General features: G+C 54.1%; 1 protein-coding gene across 1 annotated transcript; it reads left to right on the plus strand.

Moving 5' to 3' along the window:
* The first annotated feature begins 1,289 nt into the window (after nt 1–1,289).
* Nucleotides 1,290–26,172, plus strand: LOC126042777 (LIM homeobox transcription factor 1-alpha-like). Its single transcript, XM_049810443.1, has 8 exons — nt 1,290–1,347; nt 5,028–5,214; nt 23,171–23,403; nt 23,873–24,030; nt 24,121–24,198; nt 24,894–25,026; nt 25,426–25,584; nt 26,018–26,172. Exons 1-8 carry the CDS (start codon nt 1,290–1,292, stop codon nt 26,170–26,172), a joined length of 1,161 nt encoding a protein of 386 aa, XP_049666400.1.
* The last annotated feature ends 458 nt before the right edge of the window (nt 26,173–26,630 follow it).

The raw sequence follows: 26,630 nt of genomic DNA on the forward strand, positions 1-26,630 counted from the left end.
TCCCTCTCGGCAGCGGGCAGCCCCCGGCCCGGTCCCCCCCGGTTCGTCCCCGGTTCCCCGGACGATGCCCGCGGTGGATCGCGGGAGGGTCGCGGTCACCGACCCGGCAGGAGCCCCGACACCCCCCCCCCCCCCCCCCACCCTTCACCCCTCCACCCCGGACCACGGCTGCCCCGACGGCGGGAGGACGAGCCTCCGCCCGCTCTGTCGGCGACACAGCTGTCGCGACAGAGCCCGGCAGCCCTTCGGTGAGCGGCGAAGCATTTAACTAGACCGGTGGCTCGGAGCCTCCCCCCCGACCCGCCGCGACGGTGGGGGCCCCAGCGGTGCCTGCGGCAGCCCCTCTCGTGACAAGAGCTGCCTCTGTCGCGACACCCTTTTGCCGGGGGAGCCGTCGGTATCGCCTTTTGGGCGCACCGGGCTCTACCGGCGGGGGGAAACGAGGTGGGGGGGGGGGGGGGGGGTCGGGACCGGGGTGGGGGGGGTCCGCACCGGGGTCTGGGGGTGGGTGGGGGGTCCGGACCGGGGTGGGTGGGTGGGTGCGGGGGGGGTGTCCCGTCCCCCCCCCCGCCTTGATGGGGCCCCCGACGCGCTCCCGGCTCAGGCGCGCTCCCGGGGGAGGCGGGGGGGGGGGGCGGCGGCGCTCACGGGCGGGGGCGCGGACACGGGCGGGGGCTGCGAGCTCTGCCCCGCGCACGATCGCGTCCCGTTCCGCTCCTCTCCCTTCCCCTCCCTGCCGGTGTCGTTACCGGTATCGTTGTCCCGGTAAGTGCCCGTGAATGGACGGGGCGGGCGGGGATGAGGCGCCGGTAACTGAGCGGTGGGGGCTGGGGGGTGACTTGTAACGGGAGGGGGCGTGGGGGGGGGGGGGAGACACGGACACTCATGGATGTGAACGGAGACACCGGCACCGGTACCGGCAGCGCAGGGACCCGTCGGGCTGCCGTGTCCCGACGGGACGGGGTTTTGGGGAGGGGGGGGGGGGGGAAGCACCGGGGCCGCAGCCCCCGGTGTGGGCTCCGGTGTGGGCTCCGGGGATGCCGGGGGTAAGGTCGGGCTTAACCCCAACGGGACCGGGGGGAGCGGAGAGGGTGGACGCCGCCACCGCCGTGATTTCGTTGCCGTTCGTTAACCGGAGCTCCGGGGCGCAGAAAACGACCGGGAGGCACCGGGAAGCTCCGAACCACCGGGGAAGCGCGGGGCGCGGGGGGGGGGTGGGGGGGGTGGGACACACCGGTCCCGGTCCTTATCCCTCCTCCCCACCCGCAGCCCCCACGCTGGCCGCCGGCATGAAGACCGAAGAGGCTCCGTCCTGCCTGCAGCAGGCGACGCCGGTCCTGGGCTTCGGTGAGTGCGGAGAGACCGGGAACGGGTACCACGCACCGGGGAGTGGGCGCCGGGGAGACCCTCAGCCCCCCCAGCCCGGGCTGCTGAGGCAGCATCCGTGGCTGGCCGCTCCATCCTCATCCTCCCTGGGCTGTTCCGGGGGGGTCTCGGCGTGTCCCCAAGTTGCAGCGGGACCAGCCGGCCCTGCCCGGTGCTGCCCGTTTTCCCCCAACCCGTAGGATCCCATCTGGCATCAGCGGCGTTCCCAGCTTCTCTGCGGTGTTTATTCCCCGCTCGGGAAGGAGAATCCTTCCTCCTCCGGATTGTCGGGGTGAGCAGGGGAGAGGGAGCACCCCCACACACACGACCCCCCCCCCACCTCGCTCAGCCTGGCTTTGTGGTTTGCCAATTTGGAGGCAGGGAAAACCACGGCAAGATGTTGGCACGCCGCTAAATGCCATCTTGCAACCCCAAAGCAGCTGCGGCTCCGCGGGCTGAGGTTGTCCGTAACGGCAGACAGCACCGGCGTGTAGCGAGGCACAAGGCACGGAGCCCAGAAGGGACGGGAACACCACAAGCATCCATCCCTCGTCTGCCCCGACCTCCTGGATAAGCCCCTTCGGAGCCTCGGTTTATCCCAGTCCTTTGCCGATTTTAGGGAGCATCCCGTGCAGGGCCAGGCTGCGGTCGCGTGGCCCTCGATCGTCCCAGCCACGCGCGATAGCCGGCTTCGCTGACCCGAATTTTCAATTACAGTGAGGATGTCTGCCCCCGAGACCCGGTGGGGGGGTTCACGTGCCGTGGGAGGGCCTGGATGCGGGGGGGGGGTGTGTTAATTTGGGATAATACCGAGATGAGGCACCCAAGCTGCCTCCTCTCCGCACGGATGTTGGGCTCGCCAGGTCACGTCCCCCTCGGTGTCCCTTTTCCCCGTCTCAGAGAGCCACGACGAGGTGGATTGGGATTCTTCTTCGTTAACGTATTTGCGGGTCCAAAGTGTTGCGTTTTTATCAGTCTGATTGTCTTTAGGGCAGCGTAAGGCAGAAATCTCCTTTACTTTCAGTTTTGCCCCTTTCTCCCGGACTGGCTGTGGGGGGATTCAGGCAAGCTGAGTTTTCCCTAGATTTTTCACATCCCCCCTCGGGATCACTCGCTCGTCTCCCATAGTGTTACGGCATCGCCGTGTTCGTGGCCTTGTGCTGAGCAAGATCCAGCTCTAACTTATTGCTGGGCAGTAGCCTCTGCTCTGGGCCCTGCCCGTACGTCCCGGACCACAACACAGGCAGGATTCTGCTGCTTCCCACCCCCCCCCCCCCCCCCAATCCCTGGCATCCCCCTGCCTGCTGGCTGAGTGAGACGGAGGGACAAACGTCCCTGGGGCTGAAGTTTTGTGTCTCTCCCTTCTAGACTGATCCCACATTCCCGGAGCTCCCTGGCCATTTAGCTATCTGCTCTCAGACTAATTTCCTATTAGGTTATTCCCTGTTCCCCCCTCCCCCCAAATTAAAGAGGAGTCGGAGTTTTTCAGTCCCAGATGCCTCTAACCCACTGGAGGTTTGGCTGGTCCCGCGGTGACATGCAGCCCATGGGGTCAAAGTCAAGAAGGGTGAAAATACTCGACTCCAGAAGTTAATAACGAAGGAAAAAGTGAGAAGCGGAGGCCGAACGTGGGATAAATATCCACGGAGAACCTCAGCACGTGCCCGCAGCCCCCGGGATGTGGTTGCTTATTGCCTTGGCCACCCACGCTGCCCTCCTGGCGTTACAGAGCTGCACCATTATAGCTCCTGTGCTGCTGCTCCAGCACCACCAGCAGCATGGCAGACGTTCATTTTTCCTCTTCCCGGGCTAAAAATCCTCATTTCCACTCTGATCTGCTGGATCCCAATCTGCAGGAGGGCTCTCAGGGTCTGGTCACCTCCAGCTGATGCTGCCACGCGGTTTCCAGGTCCCAGCATTTAATTAATGAGCTGTGCCGGGACTCGGCTTGCCGCAACGTCCGGCATTGCCCAGGCAGGTGGCTGCAGGCTCAGCTGGCTGCGATGCCGACTGGGATGCTGGAGATGCAGGACCCAAAGCCAAGCATCGCAATGAAGTGGGGCAGAAGCTGCTTTCGCACGAGACGCCCCCATTTTTGGCTGCACAGAAAGCCCAAATTAGCCAAATTTACTCCCCGCAAGCAGTCCCTCCTGTGTTGGTGTAACGGCAGCAGCGCCCTTCAAGGCAGAGAGCGTTTGCCATGGTTTCAAATGGTTTCAGGACTTTGGGAAAGCACCTGTAGCTAAAATTGGACACAAAAAGTGTTCCTGCTGGCGGATATTTTCTGACTGCCCGCATTTTGCCTCCACCGTGGCGGTCCTGCCTGCTGAATGCTCCATTCCTCCATCTCCCTACCACCAGTTTGAGCCTGCTGAGTCCAAGGAGCCAGAAATCAAGTTGCTGACGGGCTGATTCAGGGTCCTGGCTGGGATGATCAGCAGAGGACCGTGGTCAGGTGTAAGGGCTGCTTCCCAGAGCCTGCGAAATAAGATCTGCAGGGCTGGGAAAGTCTCTGCGTGTTCCTGGAGAAGCAGAAAATCCCCTTTTGCTGGAGATGCTGCTGCGTCAGGGCTCCTCTGCGTCTCCCAGCCTTGCGCAGAGGCACACGGGTCTCCACCGGAATGTGTCTCCTGCCATTTGCCATGGCTACTTGTTGGCTTGGACTCCTTGCCCTGGGATGGTGCCCAAAATAGGGCTGGACTTGGTGTTTCCCCTCAAACCCCCGTTCCTCCAAGGTGCAGCAGAAGACCTTGGTTGCCCTCAGCAGCTCGCTGCCTTTTAAAAGAGCCGTAAGCTTCATCCATGGGATGCTATCATCCCTCCGAGCCTTCGACGGGGCTTGGGCATGTGTTACCCCAGGACCTACAGGCTTATGGGAAGAGAAAAGCATTGAGAAGCTGGAGAGGACAGAGATAAGTGCTCGTAAAACCCAAAGAGCTTGGTGGGGTGGAGGTTGTGGACATTGGAGAGGGTGCCGCTGCTTGGCTCAGCCTGCAGCCCAGACCCAGCGCACCAGATAGTGTATTTATTACTGACTCCTTTACCTTGAAGTTATCATGACAAAGCGTTTGAAGAGCAGCCATAGATTTACATGTTGATAACACTCAGGAGGAAAAAAAAAAGAAAAGCTCTGGAGCCTTTTTAAGCAGCTCATAGCACCAAATCTGGCGTGAAACTGGACGAAATTCAGACGCGGGTCTGTCTCTGACCTGGACCAAGGTTTCCAACAAGCTCAGCACCCACAGCCTCCTGTCAAGACACACACACATTTGCTCTCTGGTTCCCAAAAGTGTGTTCTCCACGTCCTCTGTGATTTATACAGTGCCAGAGCTGCGGGCTTGGGGTTCACCAGGAATTTACCAACTGCGGTGAAACCCAGAACCTGCTGCTTTCGCAGACCCAACTTTGACATTTATTTTCAAGGTTGTCACAAAAATCTCCATGCCGAGCCTCTCTTCCCCGTCTCCTACAGTAACACCATGTGGCTTTAAAGAACAAAAAGCAAAAAACAATGGTAGATAATTGTAAGGAGTTATGCGAGGCTAAGCATCCCCCCCAAAAAAAAAGCAGACACTATTACTGCAGGACATGATTTCCCCACCCACCCCCCTCCCCCGGCAAGGGAAAACTCCTTCTCACACCATCTTTTCCCTGCTACCCAGGTTCAGACTCCAAAATGCGGGAGGTGTGTGCCGGCTGCGACACCCCCATCTCCGACCGGTTCCTCTTGCGAGTCAACGAGCGCTCCTGGCACGAAGGCTGCGTGAAATGTGCCGTCTGCCTGCAGCCGCTCTCTGGGACCTGCTACTGTCGCAACCGGCAGCTCTACTGCAAACACGACTATGAGAAGTAAGTGCCCTCTGGTTATTTTCTCTGATTTTTCCTTCCCTCTCGGCTCTGTTCTGATCGCGTTGGAGGCAGGGTGGTTTCAATCAGGAGGTGGGCTTCTGGAAGGGTGGGTTGGGAAGGGGCACCGTGGTGTCGGTGTCATGTAGGCTGGCGGGGACTAGGTGAGATGATAAGGACCACGGAGGTGTCCTGCAAAGAGATGCTGTCCAAAGAGAGGGACAGGAGTGTTTAGCTTTGATTTAATGTGGGGACACGGCAGGGATGAAAAGGAAGAAGGGATGAGCTGTCGGTTGAAGAGGCAGAAAGGATGAGCTGTTGGCTGTTGGGATGCTTTTTCAAGAAATGAGAATTGCCCAGGAGATGATGACAACCCCCAGCTCCATGACTTGTCCTTCTGGGATGTGTGGGCCAGCAGATTTAACCTGAGGAGCTTTGCTTTGCAGCAAAGTTCCTACTCATGGGATGAAGAACAGATAAGACGAGGACAGGAGCGGGCACGCTGTCCCCTAACCATGATGCTGGGAGCTGCTAGCAAGTGCTCTTTGGTGCAAGGGAGCCCATGGCTGTGGTTATGCCGCGTGGCTGAGCCTGTCTTTGCCACGGCCAGGGTGCTGGGCTCTGCTCTGCTCAGGGTGGCAATCCTGTGCCTTCAGGAGGGTCAACACCACCAAATATTTAGAATGGGATGGAATGGAATGCAATGGAACAGGAATAGAATGGAACAGGAATAGAATAGAATAGAATAGAATAGAATAGAATAGAATAGAATAGAATAGAATAGAATAGAATAGAATAGAATAGAATATTTCAGCTGGAAGGGACCTGCAACTGATCATCTAGTTCCACTTCATTTGCTTTTGAACACCTTGCTAGGGTTTCCAGGAGAAGACGGGGCTGTCGCGCTGCTCTGCTTGTTGTTTAAGTTTAATTGGGTATCAGATGGGTGTTTTGAGCGTTAGTGAATCCAGACAGAGCTGAACAGAGGGAAGCGGCCAATGGAGCTGGAGGGGCTGAAGGCATTTTGTAAGTGGGGAGCTGGCTTGCGGTGGTGCGATATGGAAGGAGACATCCCTAAAATGAAAGCGTGGCAGGTACCTGGAGGGGCTGTAGGAAAGCTGGGGAGCAGCCGCCCTGTGTATCTCTCTGGGCTGAATGATTTGATAAAATATAGTCATTGGTGTGTGTGAAATCCTCGGAAAAATCAGGTTTTTAGGTTTATCCCAAACTCAGCCTTGTCTGCAAAACTCAAAGAGCAGCATCTCCCACAGCACTGGAGATACCTCTCCCTGAATTTCGGCAGTGCCCGAGCCGGTGGCGTGGTCACACCTTGCCCCAGCACTAAAGCAGTGAAGGGTTTTTTTTTGCCTTTAGTGGTCATAAATGCACTTCTATTAACAAAGCAGCTCAGGTGCTTCTGTTAGCATGGGGAGGTGAACACGGGATGGAAAACCTCCTCTCTCTGCCCCTGCCTGGCCCTGTGGCCACAGACAAATCTTTTCCCCTTCACTCTGAACCTCTCCGATTGAAAACTGGAGCCTTCACCCTTTGCTTTCCTTCAAACGCTGGTGATGTCCTTTTCCAAGGGGCATCGGGAAGCCCAGGGAGCCTGTGCGTCCCCATTTTTTTGCCGTCTGGAAGCGTTTTGAAGCAGAGCAGTCACTGGAAATGAGTCTGGGAGGACAGGGAAAGGGGCTGCCCTTTAATTACGGCCTCGTGTTCCCAATTCTGCCTTCCCCTGGCAGACATCGTGAGCCCCACGTGGCATTTTTTAGAGGGGAGATGTGGCACAAGAAGCCACTCGTATCCCCTAAGGCTGATCCCTGACCCTGACAGCTCTGAGCCGGACCGGTGAGAGCCCATCTGCTGGCCACCCCCTTTCCTTCAGCACCTCGGGAACAAGCGATAAGCTGGAAGAGCCTGAAGGGAGCGCAGGATCTGCCGCTCCGAGCAGGACTGCGAATGATGAACCAGCACCGTGGCCTCCTGCCTGGATGCACCAAGCAAGCGGCATCGCTCCATAGAGCCGGGGCAGGGTCGATCCTGCCGGAGGTTATCTCTCGGCACGGAGCGCTTTGATCACGGCTGTAAAAAAATGGAGCTGCTTCCATGCTGGTTGCTGGCTCCATCCACCTTGCAGCAGGGCAGGGGATGGCTGGAAGGCAGGGGATGGCTCAAAGGCTGCCGCTTTTCCTTTTGCCTCTGGCAAGAGAGCTAAATAACCACAGCGACACTCCAGCAAACTTCAGATACATCGGAAAACGCCGTGAGCTTCTCCCTCCCCGGGATAGGGAGCTCCTCGGAGCTCAGCAGCTCCCTGCCATCGCTGCTGGTCACCGCAGCTGCTGGCAATGCCATTAATGCCACGGCACCAGACACCGAGAAGACGGTCTGGGCTCAGTCGGTGGCTCATGCCAATGGTGATGCTTCCTCAGTTCTCCTCTTCTGCCGAATAAGCATCTCCTGTGGGCACAACACAAACTGCTTCCACACGCTCCCTGCCAGCTCATCCCTCCCGTGCCAAGAATTCCACTGAAATATTAGGGGGGAAACAGTGCTGCAGCCCGGAAAGCCCGTGTCTGGCTGTGACTTCCCGAGGCTGGTGCCGCTGGGAAGAGCTGGTGACACGCATACATCCAAGGATGCCGGGAAGATGCTCCATCAATTCCCTGAAGTTTGGCAGCATCCTCTAAAGACTTAACGGTCCAATCTTATCTTCCCTGCGCTTCATAAAGGAGAGCGCAGCCTCCTCCCGGCCGCTGACGCAAGCGCTTGGCAGCGATGGGAATGGTAATAAAAATACCAGGGCTTGCCCACTTCCCCGTGGAGGCTGGGAGAGGCAGGGACAAGGAGCTGGGCAGGCGCAGCCACAGCTCGACGTGGAAGGGAAGGACAGGCTGCATGAGCAAGGCGGCACCCACACCGTCCCGGCAAAGGGCGAGGGTCCCGGCACGCTTTGAAGCAAAGGAGGTGGATGGCCGTAAGGTCTTGGCTTCGGCTGCTGTGCAGGTAGACAGGAGCCAGGTGCTGGAGTGGGTTTGAGCACTGTGGTTAAGAGTAACCAGATAAAAACGCGTTTGCAAAACCAGTCTGTAAGGAGCACCATCTCCTCCTCCAGGCAGTCGGGTGCCTGACCCCGAGGCCGATGACGGCATTTCCACCTGGAAAGGCCTCGGCCTCCAAGATCGCTTTTTTGCTATTGAATTTTGGGCAGGGTAGCGTGGCCACGCTGTTTTTCCTAGTGCCGTGCTGCAGGCAGCTGCAGCTGCAGGGCTGCAGACCCCCGGCACGGTCTGCTCCATCCCGCTTCTGTGCTCCAAAGTATCTCGGCCAGCTTCAAGAACACCCCTTAGGGCCTCCAGCTCCTTAAATGCTTTCGAAAGCTGGTGCTTCAGGCACTTTTGAAGGCATCTCCACTCAGCACCTTTGTGCTTCTAGCATGGGAATTTCCAGGGAGGCAAACTCTCAGTCCTCCTGTTTGGAAATCTTGTCCCCCAGAGTATTCATTCTTGGCCTTGACTTTCCAAAGTTCGTGGTTTTGGCCAGCGATGAATCCCAGACTGCACAATCCAGTGTCGCCCTGGGCTGCGGCGTAGACCAGGGCTTGCGGCGTGGTGACCTGGAGGGGAGACCCATCTGGCATTTGTTCCTTCTCATGTGAAACTGCGCAATAAGAGGAAAATGCTTTAATGGAGAGATAAGCCAGCAGCTGCAGCTGAACGTGGGGGAAGGAACGGACTGTTGATCTAGAGATGAAATGTTAAGCCTGAAGATGGATGTTGTTCTGCAGTCCCTATCATATAAAACCACAGTCTGAAGGCTTTTGTGAAACTCTCCTCTTCCCCTTTTGCCTGGGGCCCAGCCAGCTTTCTTGTGCTTTGCTCAGGCACCTGCCCTGTAAATCCAGCTCTGGGCAGCTCGTGTAAATGCAATGGCTCAGAAGAAGCAGGGGGAGGAAGGAAAAATACTCCTGAACGATGATAGAGTGGCTGCAACGGCCGGGTCCTGGGCGCCTTGTTTACTTTGAAGTTTGTTTTGTGGAATGACAGGCGATGTGGGGGCTGCCGGGGAACTGTCAAGAGGGATCTGAACCGCAGCCTTGCGCTGGCAGCCTTCCCCCTCTCCTCCACACTCTCCTTTTGCCCATGTGGAGATGATTTGCTCGTCCTCTGTAGAGATACGGGGTGAACTCGGCTCGAACCTGACTTGCAGCTTCTCCATTGCCGAGCGGCTGCCGGCACGTGACCGGCACAGCTGAGCACAGACCGAGTCCTCCGAGTGCCCTCACGGTCCCCGGTCTTTGCCCGAATCACCATGGTTTCTCCATCAGGCTGTAGAAGCGAGAGGGTTGAGGAGCGCTTGACCAGCACATCCCAGCCATCGGCTCTGCCTGCATCCATTTTGGGGTCCTCTCGGAGCTATTCTCATCCTTGCTGGGTGAGACGTGCAGAACCTAGTGCTGCACTTAAAGTCGAGATCATATTCCCAGCCATCAGGGTTTTGAAAGCCCACGAAAGGGTGGCCGAGGTTTAGGGAGATCCTTCTGAACCGAGAGCAGCTCATTTGCCTTTTGAAACCCACCACAGATAACTTCAGCTGCCCCTGCGTGTTGAGCAGGGATGTTCAGAGAGCAGAAATAGGAAACTCGGGCTCCGAGCCCAGGGCGTTGGGTGCATGGCTGCCAATTTGGTATTTCGGTACCCTGGAGTGACATCCAGCATCGTCCTTTTGGGACCTTTAACCACTTTGGCCAATTTTCTGGGCTGTGCAGATTAGGAAAAGCCCAGGAGAGAGGCGAGTGCTGGGATACAAATGGAGTTGCCTGAGAAATGGGAAATAGGAGCTGACTTTTTTTCAGCGGGTGGAATAAGCAGGTTAAAGATGCGGGCTCAGACGACGGCTGGGATGCGGAGGAAGGGTAGAAGGTTCCGAAAGTCTGCTGTGCGTCCCAGAGAAGCAGCGCGGTGCAGCCAAGGAGTAGCCAGCGGCCCTGCTCCTCCCTGGGGAAGAGGCAGGGAGCGAGGCAGTGACCCTCCCTGCCTGAATATCGGGGCCTGACCCAGACCGAGCACCTTGGCAACTGTTCTGAGCAAGCTGGTTAATGTTTAAAAACCATGTGGGAGGGCTCCCCTGCGAGGAAAGATCTCCTGGGTAGGAGAAGCCGGGACAAGAGTTGGACAAGAGTGAGCCCAGGCACTGTGTGCAAACCCTACTGCATTCCAGGAGCAGGAGTCAGGCCTTAAAAATGATGAAATTGGTGTTGGAACCGGAAGGATTTGGTTTGTTGTTTTTTCTTGCGGTGGGGTGGTTTTTTGGCTTTTAAGTACAAAAGCTTCTCCTTCCCCCTTGCTGCACTTGGGACATTCACAGTCAGCTCAGAAATTATCAGAGCGCTTCCTAGGCATGAGGACATCAAAACCCGGTGCTTTAGATGTATTTATAACCCAGAAAACAGGGACTCGAGGACGAAACGGTGCCAAAACGTGACGGTGTGCAAGAGCTGATGATGGCTACGACTCTCAAAGCCCGCCCAGCCCTGCTTTACCAAGCGTGGCTGCTCCTGACTGTGCTGGGCATCCCAATCCTCTTGCTCTGCAGGCAGCGGGCAGGGACCCATCCTGCTGCCCCGCTCGGCCATGGGCAGCTTGTCCCTCTGCTGAGCAACGGGGTCCGTCCCCCCCCCACCCCCCCCCCCCCCAAGTCTTCTCCTGGCCCTCCCTCTCCGTCAGGCTGGCGGGAGGTAATGAAAAGTGACGGTGCTCTGAAAAGTGAACAAATAAATGAGATAATGAGCACCCTTGACAAGGCAGTGATGAATGGAGCCCGCGTGCCCGGCTAACAGACCCTGCGGGTCCCACCACGAGTAGCACGACGGGAGGCGAGGGGACGAAGGAGGTGGGAAGGAATTGCAACTCCTTCCAGCTCCTCTGGGCTGGGTGATGGGACCGGGTCCGGACGCCCTTTGGTAGCACCCATTGCTGGTCCTCCGAGGAGCATCCACAGCTGTTATCCTGAGATCCTTTGCTCCTCCAAGCTGGGGAGGTCACTGCAGCCATCCCTGCTCCACGGGTGTGGGACCCCAGTAGTGCAGAAATTGGGCAGCTTGAACCTGGGAAGGACCCTTGATGTCCCGTTTTTAGGACAGCCCCGGTGGGTTTGCGGCTTTATATCTCTGTTGGACACGGCGTGACCGCTGCCGGGGAGCAGGACGGGTCCCCCAAAGCTTCGGTGAACAACCCAATCGCAAAAGCTGGTGCCTTTTTCCCCATCCCAAATATTTCCTCCTTCCTCGTTGGGTGGGTGGTTGAGCCCTGTCTCCCACTGAGAGCGAAGCCCGTCTGATGATTAATGACGTTAATTACACAAAGCTATTCCTACCCCAGTTCTCACTGTTCCCTTGCATTGGTTTGTTCACAGGGCCCAGGAAATTAAACACTAACTCTATAATCGCTGCAAAATGAAAGAAATATGCAGATGCGCCTTGAGCGTGATTAAGAAACCAGCCACCACGTGCTGTCTGTTCCCCATCGCTGTTGGATTGTTTTTCTAACGGGGGGAATACATGGGGGAGAAAGAACTTTTTTTCGTGGGCGGCACATTATTTTCCTAGTTTAATTAAATGTAATTTACTTTGATAGATACTCTTTCTCTTTGGGGCTGTTTTTTTCCTTCCATGTTTTGCGTCCCATGGCTTTGAGCCTCTCCTGGACCCCATGTCACCAACTTTCACGCTATTACTGGGCAGAGTTTTCTTAAGCACCCAGCTCCTGGAGCCCTGTGACCATAGTCTAATACCAGCTGTGCCTGCCTGTAAAAATAATTTGCTTTCTCTTCTGATGAGGAAAAGGAAAACATGAACCCCCAAAGACTTAGATATCAAAGTAAACAACCATAATTCAAGGTATCGTCTCCCCCCAAGCAGAGGGCACAGATGTACCTTAACAATCGAGCGGTTGTAAATGTTTTGGATCCTCGGCACTTCCAGTGAAAGACGTTTCTCATCCCTTTCAGGCTGCAGGTGACTTTACGGGCACGAAGCGGATACCGAGGGTGCTGGTACCTGGGGCTGGGGAGGTGGACGTGGTCCAGCGGGCAAGCAGCCTCAGAGCAGCAGAGGGTTCGACAGCGGGCTCTTCAGGGCTGAGCTTATTAACGTGGCGCTGATAGACGTGCTACAGCTCTGCTTCCCCGCGCTCACAGCCTCGCAGAATCACTCGCAGAGCTCCCCAAGCCAGCTCTAGGGTTGGCCGGGGGTTGCCAGGCTGGGGAAGGAGGAGGGAATTTTCGCTCAGGTCAGCGGTGGCTGGAAGGGCGAGGGTTTGCGCTGGAGGCGGCACCAGGCTCTGTTCCGACAGTGCGGCTGGCAGTGTTTCCCCAGGATTAATTCAGTTTAGACGCAGCACAACTCCAGCTGGGCTTGGGGGTTCCCACCCTGGAAGAACTGGTGTCTGGGCGAGTGAGTGGCGATTGCGGCAAGGCTGGGCCGGCAGGCAAGGAGCAGGGTTAGAGCTCTGGGTGCTGATGCTATTCTCATCCCGGCACCTCTGCGTCCCTCTCGGTGCCCGGAGGACCGCTTGCCCTTTGCAGCAGCGGGGTCTGGACGTTACCTGCACGCACTGAGCACTGCAGCAGGAAAGCCGACGCGCCGCTCCGTCCACTTTCCCAGGGCCACCTCCTAAAGCAGAACACCGGGAAGGGTTCTGGGACAGGAACGTACGGTTTGGAAGGCGCTGAAGGGTTGGAGACTGTACCATGCTCCTGCTTCTGGACGCAGCATCTCTCTCAGTCCAGGACCAGGGACCACAAGAGGGCAGCCGTGAAGGCAAAGGTGCCAGAAATAAACTCCGGAGAGCCGGTTTCCAGCAGTGCCAGGGGCTGCGAGGCTGGGAAGAGGCAGGCAGGCAGGCGGGCAGGAGCTGTTCCCATGCAGCACAAAGCATCCTGACAAGTAAAGGGGAGCCCTGAACTGTTCATGCTTTAAGAAACCGGTTTTCTCCCGGGCTAGGAGATTCCTGGAGTGTGGCAAGGGGAGCGCAGACCCTGTTCTTCTCTCTTATAGACGGCGGTGGTTTAGAGAGGATCCGCCGGAAGGTATTTACAGGCACTCGGTCTTTGCGCTAACACGTAGAGCCCATGGCTGGTGTGAGCGATCGCAAGGATTTAAGGGAAAGTGAAATACATGTGAAACATAGAGGTGCTACTGTCCCTGTATTATCACATTTCTGTTATTTCTGAACTTGGCTAACACTGCCAAGTGCAGCACTTACAGTCTATCGCCCAGTTTCTTCATCCTCTATTTCCTTCTTTCAGAAGCCTGTGTGAAACCAGACGCTAAAGAAACAAGGGTGACAGCTGGCAATGTTGAATGAGTCTCGGTGTCACACACTACCCTGAAAATGAGATCCTCCGACCTGTCCTCCCAGTCATCTGGGAGGGGTTAAGTTGTTCTTTCTCTCTTGTTTCTCCCAAGGTATTTTCCTACCTTCTGCTTCCCAGTCCTCCTTCTCTTTCCCTCTGCTGTTTCTGCTCACCGATCGTCTCTAGAGTCCCAGTAGTTCCATGCCTCCTGCGTTGCTAACACGCTGCTGGAGAATGTGGCCCCTTCTTTCCTAGCTGTTGCGCAAATTGAATTATAAGCCAGATCCATAATCTGCTTCCAGCTTTCATTTCCCTCTCCCCCTTAATGCAATTAAGCTTAAATATGGTTAATTACAGTTTATCCTAAGTATCTTGGTGGCAGCTTCACACATCTTTGACTGCTCGCACAGGTTTTTTTCCATTATTGGGGTCTTGCTGATACAGCCGCTGTAATATCAGAGCCGGTCAGCCTTGCACGGAGAAGCAGCATCCCAAATCCCTTTCCTGATTCCTGGATGTGGTTTTGCTGGTGCCAGGAGAAAGGTGAAACTAGAAAGAAGCTTGGCCTGTATAAAAAAAAAAAAAAGATGCACAAGTTTAATTAACCATATGCTTTTAAACTGGTTACATTAATCCCCAAAAGCAGTGTAATTCACTTTCAGTGCTACGGTAAATTTAGGGCCACAGTTTAAGCAGAGAAATGAGCAGCCACGCAGCACTGCAACCGTTTTCATGAGCTTCGGCGTGACCACGCAGCCTTTGCTAGGCTACTGACAAAATGGAAGCTACCTCATTAATCTAGACTTGGGTTTAAACCAATAATCCCAGTTGGTCTTGGAAGTGCAGTAAAGCTACCACGCTACCTTTGGATCACAGTCCGCTCGCGTACGACGTCCTAGTGGCTTTGTGGACTAGGAGAGTCTACGCTGCAGTTTGTGACCTGGTCCTTGAGGCTTTGGCTCGCTTTTTTTGGCTCTTCCTTTCTTTCTTCTCACAACTTTCAACTTCCCTTCTCTTTATTCCTACCACCTCCATCCCAAGTCAGGCTGGTCTGTACATGGAGATCTCCCTCACTGTTAAGTCAAGCCAGTTTCTTGAGTTAAACAGGTGGGCTCCTATTAAGCAACAGCTGAACAGTTTTCACCGCTTAAAAACTCTCTTTAGATTTTTAAAATCTGGATTATGTTTAACTGGTATCTGCCTTAAGAGCATCCACACAGAGGGATTCAGGAGCTGACTGCGTTAGCTTGGCGTGCTTTCTGTAGCAGATCACTCATGAAAGCAACTTTACATTCAGGTTTTTTCCCTAAGGTCGCTGTTAGCAGAAGGCTACCTTTTCTCTTCTCGATCCTTAACGCAGGCTTAGTTTTTTTGCTGAAATGTTGTCCTGGCCACCTCTTGGGCCACGGCTGTTTTGGGGGAGCATTTTAATTCTTCTTTCTAAAATGATTCCTGCTTGAAAGGACTTTGAAGGAGGACTTATTCGCAACCCTTGCAGTGAGGATGCTCTGTTATCCGTAAGCCACAATGGGAACCACGGCACAGAAAGGATGTGCCCAGAGCTATCCAAAAAAGTCTAGCAGGGCACGGGCAGGGACTACAGTTTCTAATTGCCAAGTGCCTTTCTCCAGCTTGTCACCTGCCCAATTCAGCCCCCAGGGCGCGGAGCTCCGCAACCCTTCGGATGGTACCGGAGGCATTTTGCCAGGAAAGTTGGCTCCAGTCGCCACGTTAGGATGGGATGGAGCGAAGTGTCACTCCTGGTGCAGGCAGCAGCCCTGCCCAGCCACGGTACCCCATTACCGCTGCGTGCTACCGAATCGTCCCCCGTGCCGCCGCACGCCCCCTTCCTCATTTAAAACAGAGAGAAGAGGGAGAGCGCGCAGAGTTTAATTTAAATCACATCTCCCAAGCTTGTTCTTTTCTCAATCAATATTGCTTTTTACATCATATCCAATCTCTTCCCCCCCCTCCAAAGTAAAATTTAATTAAATAATTCTAATGAATGTTTAATGATGTTCTTTTGTCATTATTAAATCTGTAATAAAAGTGTCTGCAGCCCTTCTACCTCCCCCCCCCTCGCTTCCCCCATTAATACCCCCACCGCCAGCCCTCCCTCTCCCGTGCACACACTGTCCTGCTGTCTCTCTTTTTCCCTGCCTTCCCCCCTCTCGCTGTGACAACGCCAGCATTCAGACCTGCAAACAGGAAATGAGAAAAGGAGAAACAGGATATTGAGTTTGGATACTATCTGGATCGGTAATATCACCCCTAGCTACTAAGCGAAGGAGCCCTTCTCCTGCCAGGCATACTAATGGAGATGCGGAGGCTTCCCGGAGCCATGCAATAAGGCAGGACAAAATCAATATGAATTGATATCTCCCAACTTTAAACCCGCGGACCTGGAGCGAGTTTTTGGGTTGTGCCTTGTTGATTGGAGAGCGGGGAAAGCAAGAGGAGAGAGAAAGGAGCTGAGGGTTCCCTTCTCAGGGGACAGCGGGAAGGTGCCGTCGCGGTGATACAGGGACCAGAAACTTTATTTCTTCCCAAAGAGGAGGAATCCCCATAGAGATGCGGTTCCCATTATTTTTGAACCAGGGATTGGAGCTTCCTAAGAGCTCGGCGTGGAGTAAGAGCCAGCTTCAGTCCGAAAGTGGGGCAGCTCGCCAAGGCACTCCACCAGCTCTCTGCACTTGGAAGAGAAAATAATTTCAAAAAGACGAGGGCAAAGCCGTTCTCCGGGCAGGCGGGCAGAGGTGGCTGCCTTGGGGCAGGACCCACCTCCTCTATCCCTAGCAAGAGGCTTTGCTCTGTTGCTCCTGACAGTTTGCAGAGTATCCTTTAAAAAGCACCAAGTGCAGGACCCCACAAGTGCTTCTGAATTACAGCGGGAACTTTGCGTGGGATCCGGAGGAATAAATGCTGCACCTGCTCACTGCAGCTCCGTGCGTCCCGCAGTCTGCTGGGCCCGTCCCCGCTCAGCTCAGGGTAGGATTCCCACCGTCTCCTGTTGGAAATATTCAAAAAAGCATTTAGAGTATACTCTAAAGAGCGTAAAACCAGACTAGTTCCAGTCCAGGGCAGGTCTGCAGAGATTCAACAGCTGAATCCCACCTTCCTACAGCTCAGAGACAGCCTAATGCGGGATTAAAGCGGAGCAGGCACATTTTTGCCTCTGCTTTGCAGAGGTGAGGGTGATTGCAGAAGCTGAATTCCACCCCCCCCCCCCCGCCGCACTGCCCCAGCGACAGAGAGTATTTTCGGCGTAGGTGAGCTCTTGCAGGGCTGTGAGCGCGAGGCAGCTCGGATGTTAAATGGGGTGTTAGCAGTTCGAAGTGAAGGGCAGGAGGGAACCGCTCAAGGTACACGTACTGCTGTCGTCCCTCTGTTCTGGGTGTGTTTGGAAGGAGTCTGCTCGTTTTCCTCCTCGGAAGCAGCGGTTAACGCTGGCTCCCGTCGAGAGTCACGATACCTGACAAGCGTGGTCCTGCCATGCTCGTTCCATCACCGCCGAAGTCCCCTGCCCAGGTTTGGGAAGGGCTGCACGCTGCGAGCTGCCCCTCCAGAAAAGAGAGCACCTGCTTACAGGTGTACAGAGAGAGGTAAAACCAATTTTGGGGACCCGTTTTCCCAGCCGCTGAGCTCTGCCTGCAGGGAACGGCTGTGGGGTGCAGAGGGGAACGGTGTTGGGAAAGGGGGGGGACATGCTCGCAAAAGCAAACGGCCCCGTTTTCCCACTGTGCTTTAGCCAGTAGCACCGTCCCTCCCACCTCTCCTTCACCTGACAGAGACACAATCCCTCCCTGGCAATAGTCAGGAAAAAGGAGGCAAGAAGGGGGGGGGGGGGGGGCCAAAAAAAAAACCCAACACAACCCACATTTTTTGTTAGCATTCAGCAGTGATATGACAGGCACCCTATGAATTCTGGGAGATTTTAATAAAGAAGACAGGCCTGTGAAATTTAATAAAAGAGTTCATCAGATTATATGGTGATGGCTCAGTGCCACCGTGCTGGCAGTAATATCCTCGCAGTGGGGGGTTTAACCCCTTGAGGGACAGAGCAGCAGTACTGTATTAAATCTTTCAGTAGCATTTCACTCGTGTCACTTTAATATTTATGAATCTCTCTGGCTTTGGGAACCTCTTTGGTGTTGTTTTGCTTTTCTGTTTTGCTTGTGGTTTAGGTTTTCGGCAGAGTGGTTGGGTTTTGTTTGGGGTTTGTTTTTTTTTTTCAGCATCAGTTTTCATCGCTGACATGAGCAGAATCAAGCCCGGGGAGCAGAGCTCGTAACACCTCTTACCTTCTGGGTGGATGCCAAGGGCATTTACAGGGTCCAGCCAAGCAGGACCACACTTAGAAGATGCAGGTTTTTTGGTTACTTTTTATAACCGAGCGCAATTACAGTAAATGCTGCTCCTGGTGCTAGATGCAAAACTCTGGGGAGATCTCTTTGCTGCATGCTCTGTCCCAAAATCCATCTGTTCTACATGACCGTGGCGCTGCCCTCATCCTTGTATTTCCAGCGATGGATAGAGAAGGTTGGGTCATTCCCTCTGTGCGACTGTGAAGATGCAACAGCAATAGTGCCACAGTGGCTCTTCGACTCCTACCCCATCCTTCTGCCTTTAAATGAAACATTTAAGTGAGATGACTAACACCTGTTATTTTAAATTTGTTTTTTCCTCTCCTCGGGGGTGAACTTTGCATGCAGCTTGGCTTTGGTAAGCTTTGATTTCGGAAGACTTCTCTTCTGGTGTACACGCTCACATTAGAGGAGGTTTGAGTATGTTTGAGTCTTGGCCATTTCTGACAAGAGGCACAATTACATAATTACACCATTACAAAGTTCCTTTCTGGGGGTAAATCTACTAGTGTAAGCCACAAAGGGCTTTGCAGGGAACGGAGAGCAAAGGTAACTGTTGCCCCCGAATTACTCCTTCTCTCTCTGACCCAAACGGTGCTGGGAGACGTCAGAAACTAAGCAGAAGGGAACTTTTTTCCCCTTAATCCCCTGGTGCCACTCTGTATGGCTGAATTGGGGGAAATGGCTGTTGCGGTAGGGAATGAAAGAGCATATTGTGCTGGCGCTGCCTCCTCGTTTCCCTTGTGCGTCCCCTTCCCCATCACGCCCTTAGCCCCCAGCCCGAAATCTGGAAAGAGGCTTTGCAAGTTCCACTTCAATATTTCAGATGGCTACAATGGATTTTGCAGCTCAATGTTAAGTAAACAGACCTTGCTTAAGCCTGGACTGCTTCATTTTGACTAAACCCTAACTAAATAAGCTCGTTCCATGAAGCACAGGCCTCCCAGCTTATTCCTTGCTTCATTAACACCTTTTAATCCCATCGAGACAATCGTATGCCCCCCAAATTACCCTTCCCAGGCCTGGGTCAGCATCTTCTCTGCGCCATGATGGGTCAGAGAGGTTCTCAAATAACTTGCCGCTCAGCTCATCCCCATCCGAAGAGCCGGGAGCTGGGGCTGCCGCTTCTCCTCCAGAGCCATCGGCAGCGACAAGGGGTGCTCCGCAAGGATTAACAGAGAGTTAGGCGTTGGGGTGTTTTACCAGTACTAAAGTCTGATAAATGAAGTCCACAAAACGCCTGAAAAGATGTCGAAAGACCTCAGAGCTCCTCAGCTGTGTGCAAAAGCCGGGCAGACGCACGTGGTCGCCTTGCTGTGACGCCTCTTCCCGCTGTTCCACACTTTGAAACTTTACTGAACTTCTTGGGCGGAAATTAATCACACGCGGGGCCCTCCCCGACTGTTTTGTTACTAAAAGAAAAGCAAATTGTTAATGGTAAAAAAAGAGACAGTCGAGCTGTAAGTAGGGTGAGGGGGGTATCAAATAAAGGAATTGTTTTTCACCGAGGATACAGCTCCTTGCTACAGGGACCAAGATTTCAGCAAGCATCAAGAAGATGTTGGGCATTACCCTAGTGTCCAGGCATAAAAGAGAAATAGAGAAATAGCATTGGGACTTTCGGGGCACTGCTGCCCGTGCTCCTTTCTATAGCTCAGCCTTTTCTGCAGATGTGCCAGCGGTGCGGCCCCACAGCTGGCCTCAAATACCTCCCGGCAGGAAGAGTGTGGGCAGCCGGAGAATTTGGCCTCCAGCCCAGCATCAAAGCTCCCTTAAGATACTGCGTATCTTCATCCTCGCTCGGGTGACGCGTGCTGTCTCCGAGTTGGCAAATGGTACAGATGCGCTTGCCCTCTATCAGTTCTTCTGCCCGCAACGCCGCTTCTCTTGCCTTGAGTGTCCGTCAGCATGAAGAACTGGCTGCCAAAAACCGTCCCTGTAGCCCCAAGCCTCCCTCACCATGCCGACTTGTGAGTAACCGTTCCGCTTGCTCCAGAGCTGCCTTCTTTGCAATTCCCAAAGACGTTCCCACTTATAAGCCCATCTGCCCTCCTGCTACTGACACTTTCTCCATCAAGGTGAGCCCTCTCCTGGCAGGCAAATCAAATTCCATCATTTGCAAAGGCAATTAATTTGAGGCAAGCTGGTGAGAAGGACGTGGGATATATGTACCTGTGTGAATGCACCTGCCTCTGCTTGTCTGGATGGTTTCTGAACATTCCCAGGAATAAAAGTTGATAGCCTTAACACACCTCCCGTAGGGAAATCTTAACCAGAAAACAAACTCAGCTGGGATTTCTGGGGAGACAAGGGCGCTGGGTAAGGACATGGGGAGACATGGGGTCAAAATACAAGTGGAGGCACGTGGACTAGGAGGCTTAGGCAGCATAAGGGTCTTTCCAAAAGACGTGGGATATAGTTGTCGTGAGTTACAGGCACTTAGAAAGGGTCCTGATGCTGCCGCCGAGGCTCTTCTCTTCTCCGGGAGCACGCAGAGATCTCGCTCGTGTCACTGCGGTTTCTAAATGCGCTTTTCATTATGAACCTGGGAACCCGCTTATTTTTCGGACCGTCCCTCAGCGTAGTTTCTGCAGGCAGCCACTTCTAGACGTGGTGTAGCCGCGTCCGCAGCTCAGGCTCCCAAGCCTCCTTGTAACCCACTGCCAGCAACGGAGATGTATTTTGTTCCTATGGCAACCCAAACAATATTACCTTGACTTAAACGGATTCAGGCAATATTAAAACCAGCCTCTTTAGGAATTCCTGGTGTTGGAGGGGCTGAGAATTTTAATTTTGTGTAATGCGAGCTGACACCGTGTTTATGAGCTGCTTGCTGAATGTTTTCTTCAATTAGTACAAAGCAGAGCGGATTTGTTTTCGGGGCTTAGCTGGGAGATGGGAGGGTGCGGGCCTTGCGATGCCAAAAGCATTATTGAGTTACGCTGCAGCAACAGCGCTTCCCTCACCTGATAGCTGCAAAAAAGCCCTTTTCATGGAAATCTGGCACATGACAGCATCTTTAAATAAGGCTTGCTAACTGCCTCGTCCCAACAGCAGCGGGAGGAATCGGCTCGGTGCCTTGCAGGTGAATAGGTCTCCTTTCCCAGCTCTGACATCTGTTTCCACGTTCCCTTTTTCTGCTCCGTCCCTCTCGCTATCAGCCTGCCCGCAGTTGGAAGCACATCACGCTCAAAGCTTTCCTCTACCTGCCTTGGCTAAGCAATATTCTGGATGTTTTCCTCAAGCAACCAGTGATATCACTGAGGTTAGAAACATAAAAGGACCCGGGGAATGCTCCAGTATCTATATGGATAAAAATAAGGAAGAAAAAACAAGTGTGAAACAAGATAGGGAGTTTTCCATCAGGGTTTTCCTAAACCATCCTGTTCCATCATTGGAGTCAGGTCGGGATATTGAAGTAAAGCTTCTGTTTGTCAGGTCTATGCTCTCAATGTGTCTGCCCCTGGATTTGGGGCTCGGGGGTGGAACCAGCTTGGCCGGGGTGCGTTACAGGAGAAAACCGGTCTCTGAAAGAAACGGCAAGACCAGATGGGAGCTTGGGACTAGCTTGTCTCCCAGTCAAATTATATTTGTGTCACTAGATTCAGCTACACGACAGCATATAGCGAAGCCAGGCAGATCTTTCTTTGGGGACAGTAATTCTCCCAGCCAAGGTGCAAAAAAAAGTCGGTACTCACTTTTAAACGAGTTGTTTAAATTATAAGGGACAGAAACCTGGAAAGAATGGTTTCATTACCTGAATTGGCGTAACTCCTCCTAACCGGTTCTCAAGAAGATGAAGACATGACAAAGTTTAGTTGCTGAGCACGGAATAAAGTAAGATTCGAATTGGAAGAAAGGAATGAGGAGCTAGTTAGCCTCTGGAACCTCTTCCGAATGGATACGGACAGATCCTCCTTCACCTGGAGCCTCCAGACTGCAACTGGCTGGCCTTCGCTGTACATCCAGCAGCAGCAAACAGGCTTGAGGTGGGAATTCCTGGGCAAGATTCTCTGGGTTGCAATGAACGTGGGGTCAGACTACATCACCGCTATCTTCCGGCCGGGCTTAAAGTCCAGGAACATTAATAACTGAATGTTTAGTAATACATCACATGTTCCTGACTGATTGCAGATCGCTGTGATCTTGGGCTGGCTCTGCTGTTGGTTCTTTTTTATTCTTTTACTATTTCACTTCTGCTGTAACAGAAGGATGTTGGTGTTAGAGAGGGACAGATTTGGACTCAGCCCAGATTCGGACTGGGATTGTGCCTAGAACACGCTCCCAGTTTGCTCCTTTGTCAAGACAGTGAGCGGTCGTGGTTAAAAGGCTACTCTTCACTCCCAGCTTTTTCAACTAAAATTCGATTATTATTTTTCAAGTGTGACTTACAGAAAGACAAAGAGGAAGAGGGGAGAGAAAGAGAGACAGGGAGGGAGAGAGGAACATGCACGCAAACACACTCACACAAAGGAGAGAGAAATCCCACACCATTCCAGTTGGAATGTCCCAGACACTTCAGCCGAAAGCCACCGCACAGCACAAATCCATGGTGGTATTTGGAAGGGATGAGCCCACCCCTGTAAGCCTCTTCATCCTGCTCCACAGAGTTTGCCAGGAGGATTAACCCAGTCTTGTTCTCAATCCCAGTTTATGAGTTCCCTGCTGGTGGGGAAGATCCTGTGTGTTTAAACAACAGCCTAATTAATCCCTATTTTATTACTTTCTCTTGTCAAGTGGCTAAATAGAAGCTGTCAGCCGGCAGCCACCACCGCTCACATTTGTTTAGATCCCAAATTACTTCATCAGAACCATCTGCTCTGTACGTGGGGTGCTCAGCAGTTGTTTATTTCTCTCTCTGGACATGGTGCGGGGCACAAACAGCCTCCCCTGTGCGACTCCCTCTCGTAAGGCTCCTCCAGGCCCTGGGGACAGTCCTGGAGGGGTCCATAAAGTCCTCTCGCTAGGAGCAACCTAACAAAGCCAGGCAGTGAACAGCCCTAGAGAGGAAGAGGGGACACAGAGCTCTGTCCTGTTGGGCCAGGAAAGTTCATGTTCCTCCCTGGGGCTACGGAAGGTCAGAAAGTCCCAAAACCCAGCTGGGATGTACGCTTCTTGCGGGGATGTGCTAGCACAGCTCCGAACATCCATCCCCCTTCTTCCCTTGGCTTCCTGGGCCTCAACCCAGGGCTGATCTTCCCTGCCCAAGTGTCTAACCGCTGGGACCTTCTTTGCAGGTTGTTCCAGACCAAGTGCAGCAGCTGCTTGAAGGCGATCGCCCCCTCCGAGCTCATCATGCGGGTGCTGGAGAACGTCTACCACGTTCACTGCTTCTACTGCTGCGAGTGCGAGCGGCGCCTGCAGCGGGGAGACGAGTTTGTGCTCAAGGAAGGACAGCTGCTGTGCCGCAGTGACTATGAGAAGGAGAAGGAGATGCTGAGCGCTATCAGCCCGGCACCCACGGAGTCCGGTGAGGGGCTGGGGCTGGAACCGTGCTGAGGGTGGGGAAGCAGGGTGAACCTCGTAGAGGGCAGGTACCGCTTAGTCCCTAATTAACTGTGGGGAAAGCTTCAGAGGGAGGAGGTGTAGGTAGGAGGAGGTTGCAGCATCTTTTCCCCTCGGCGATAGGCAGCCAAGGGTGTACCAGGCTGTCGAGACCGACTCGGCTGATCTGGAGAGGTTTGGGTGGGCAGATCAGAGACATTACGGAATGGATGATACGGGGCCAGGCTGGCCCATCAGCACCGTCTCTGAATTGACAGTGTTCCCCTGAGCCACAGCTCAGTCCGTGAGCTTTCCTGGCTTCACTCTGTGCTCCTGCTCTAAATCGCACCTTGAAAGGGGCAAGACTGTGACAAGTTTCTCTGAATCCTTCCTCTGGGAGACGGTCCGGAAAGGCCACTCTCTGCTGAGTCACCGCTACTGATCTTGCGTTGCAGTGAAAAGCGAGGACGAAGACGGCAGCCACTCGCACAGCAAAGGCAGCGAGGAGAGCAAAGACCACAAGCGCTCCAAGCGCCCGCGCACCATCCTGACCACGCAGCAGCGACGGGCGTTCAAGGCTTCGTTTGAGGTTTCCTCAAAGCCTTGCAGAAAGGTATAAGGAGGCCACTCAGTACTACTGCTGGCCGGGATCCTTTTAAGCGCCACTTAAGTTCTGATTCAGCTCTCTGGGTTTTGTGGACAGGTGAGAGAGACCCTGGCAGCTGAGACGGGCTTGACCGTGCGGGTGGTACAGGTCTGGTTCCAGAACCAAAGAGCCAAGGTGAGTGGCGGTTCCCGTGCCACAGCTGGGTTCTGCATACCGGTGGGATATCACACACGCTTGTTCAATTAAAAGGAAACACAGAATAGCCTAGAAAAAGAAAAAACAGTTAGAAGAACAGAAGAACAGCTATGCAGGACCAAACCACAGGTCCGCCTGGTCCTACAACATGTATCTGGTAGTAGCAAAAGCTTGAAGAGAACTACAAAAATCAATTAATTATAGGTGTTTGCAGGGCTTAGCATTTTTCACGTTGGGGGTTTTTTTGATTACTCTTTTTCTACTTGCTTTTTACCCCTCACTATAGAAAGACTAGGAGGATTTCCCACTTCTTTCTTCTAGAAGTTGAAGCATTTCTAATTTTGCAGAATTTAAAGGGTGAAAACAGAAAACACGCGGCTTTGAAAACCTCCACTTTATAGTAAAACAAAGCCCTTTGGTTTTTAAACTGCAAATGGCATCTCCCACAAAGATAATACAGCCTTTTCTGTCAGCCCCCTTTCTCACACAGGGACGACTGCAGAGAACATCGCCTGCAGAGGAGTCACCCAGCGGAGTCCGAGCAGGGTTGTATCATGGCAGCGCTCGGTCTCTGTGAAAGGCAGGCGGCAGTTGACCACTGCTGGGTTAAACGCAACCCCCTCCCCTCCCCTCTCAGTCAGAACCTCAAATCCGGGGTCTCTGTCTCCTTGCAGATGAAGAAGATCGCTCGCAGGCAACAACAACAGCAGCAGCAACAGCAGGAGCAAGACCAGTTGGGCAACCCTCGCTTAGGGACCGGGAGAGGGACCGGTCGCAACAGCAGGCAGAGCAACGATGATAGCGAAGGTGAGGAGCCGCTGCGCACGGTGACAGCTCTGGGGGCTGCAGGCTGGGATGGAGGGGATGGACTTGGATGTATTTGAGAGAGAACGCGCACGGGAAGAGATTAGCAAAAAGCACGCAGGTTGTAACTGAATTGCTGCGTACAAGCCGGAATAACTAGGTGACGTTCAGCAAGACTCGTGGGTACCCGTGGCACAAGCACGTACCTCCTCTTTTTGAGAAGACGCCGGGTTTTTTTTCTGTGCGCGTACGCACAGAGCCGAGTACCGTGCGGTTGCGGGTCCAGAGTTAGGCCACCAAATACCGCTGCAGCAACGTCAATAACGTTATTGCCACAGCGCTCTGCCCCACTGCGTGCCGCGCACCCTTTGCTTCAACCCGTCCCGCTGGTTGTGTCTTTAGACGGCGCGAGCGTTCACGGCCTGGATGGGCTCATGGTCCCCTACCCCAGGATCCCCCAGCAGCAGCTGCTGCCCTTGGATCAGAACGGCTACAGCACGGATTTGTACAGACAAGGGCTGACGCCGCCCCAGCTGCCAGGAGACCATCTGCACCCCTACGGTAGGAGAATGGCGTGGAGATTGTCCCGTCTCTGCATCAGAGCTGCACGTAGCAGTCCAAGCCACGAAAAGCCAACTCCGCCGCGACTGCTGAAGAAGCCAGCGGCAGCGAGCGCTCCACGGGGCTTGGGCTTTGTGCTGAGCCTCTCTCAGAAGTTTGGTGAGGGCAGAGCCTCAGGCTGAGCTCTGCTAGGGGCCAGGGAGCGAGGCTGGGGGTCTTCCCTCCATCCAGCGTGAAATATTTGGGTGAGGGGGGAAAGAGTGACCCCTAAAGCTGGTCCCGGGGCGGGGGGCTCACCTCCTACCAGCCCTGCTGACCATTGCTCCAGGTGTAACGTGGTCCTGCTGCCACCCTTTCTCCGTGCTGCATGCAGCTCCCCACGAGACACACTCATGCCACGTTCACACTCGTTCCCTTTTCCTTCCTCTTCCAGACTCAGAAGGAGTTTTTCACGATATGGACAGTGACAGCATCAGCCACCTGGGAGACTGCCTGCTGTCGACAGCCGAAGCCAACCTCCTCCAAGCCCGCGTGGGCAACCCCATTGACCGACTCTACTCCATGCAGAGCTCCTACTTCACGTCCTGACCATAGAAAAGCTCCCAACTCTTCACGAGTATCTCGGATGGATGCTGCTTCAAATTCAGAACGGGGTTGAGGGAGAAGAAACAAGACTGAGACCTTCAGAGACATTCCTTGAGCACTGCACAACGGAGGAGGCAACTCGGTCCGCCACACATATAAGCACTAATTCATGGAGACCCTTCACAGCCTGAAGGACTTTCGATCGCCTCTCTCCTTTTTTCTAGCCACGAGTAGATCGATGGTATGATGTTGTTTAGCTGTAACTTTAGCAGTTTGTCCAGTGTTTAAGCTTTTGAGCATTATGGCCTGCAAACAAAGACTGGCCGAGCTAACCAGAGCTGTCCCTAGAAGTAGGAGATGCCCTTCCCACAGGAACTCAGTTTATTTAAGTCTTGGTCGCAGCTGAGCTGCTCGCTGTGCTGTTTTGCCTCATTTCCCAATCTGGATGCAGACTTCATGGG

The sequence above is a fragment of the Accipiter gentilis genome, chromosome 9, assembly GCF_929443795.1.
Source record: "Accipiter gentilis chromosome 9, bAccGen1.1, whole genome shotgun sequence".
Taxonomy (NCBI): domain Eukaryota; kingdom Metazoa; phylum Chordata; class Aves; order Accipitriformes; family Accipitridae; genus Astur; species Astur gentilis.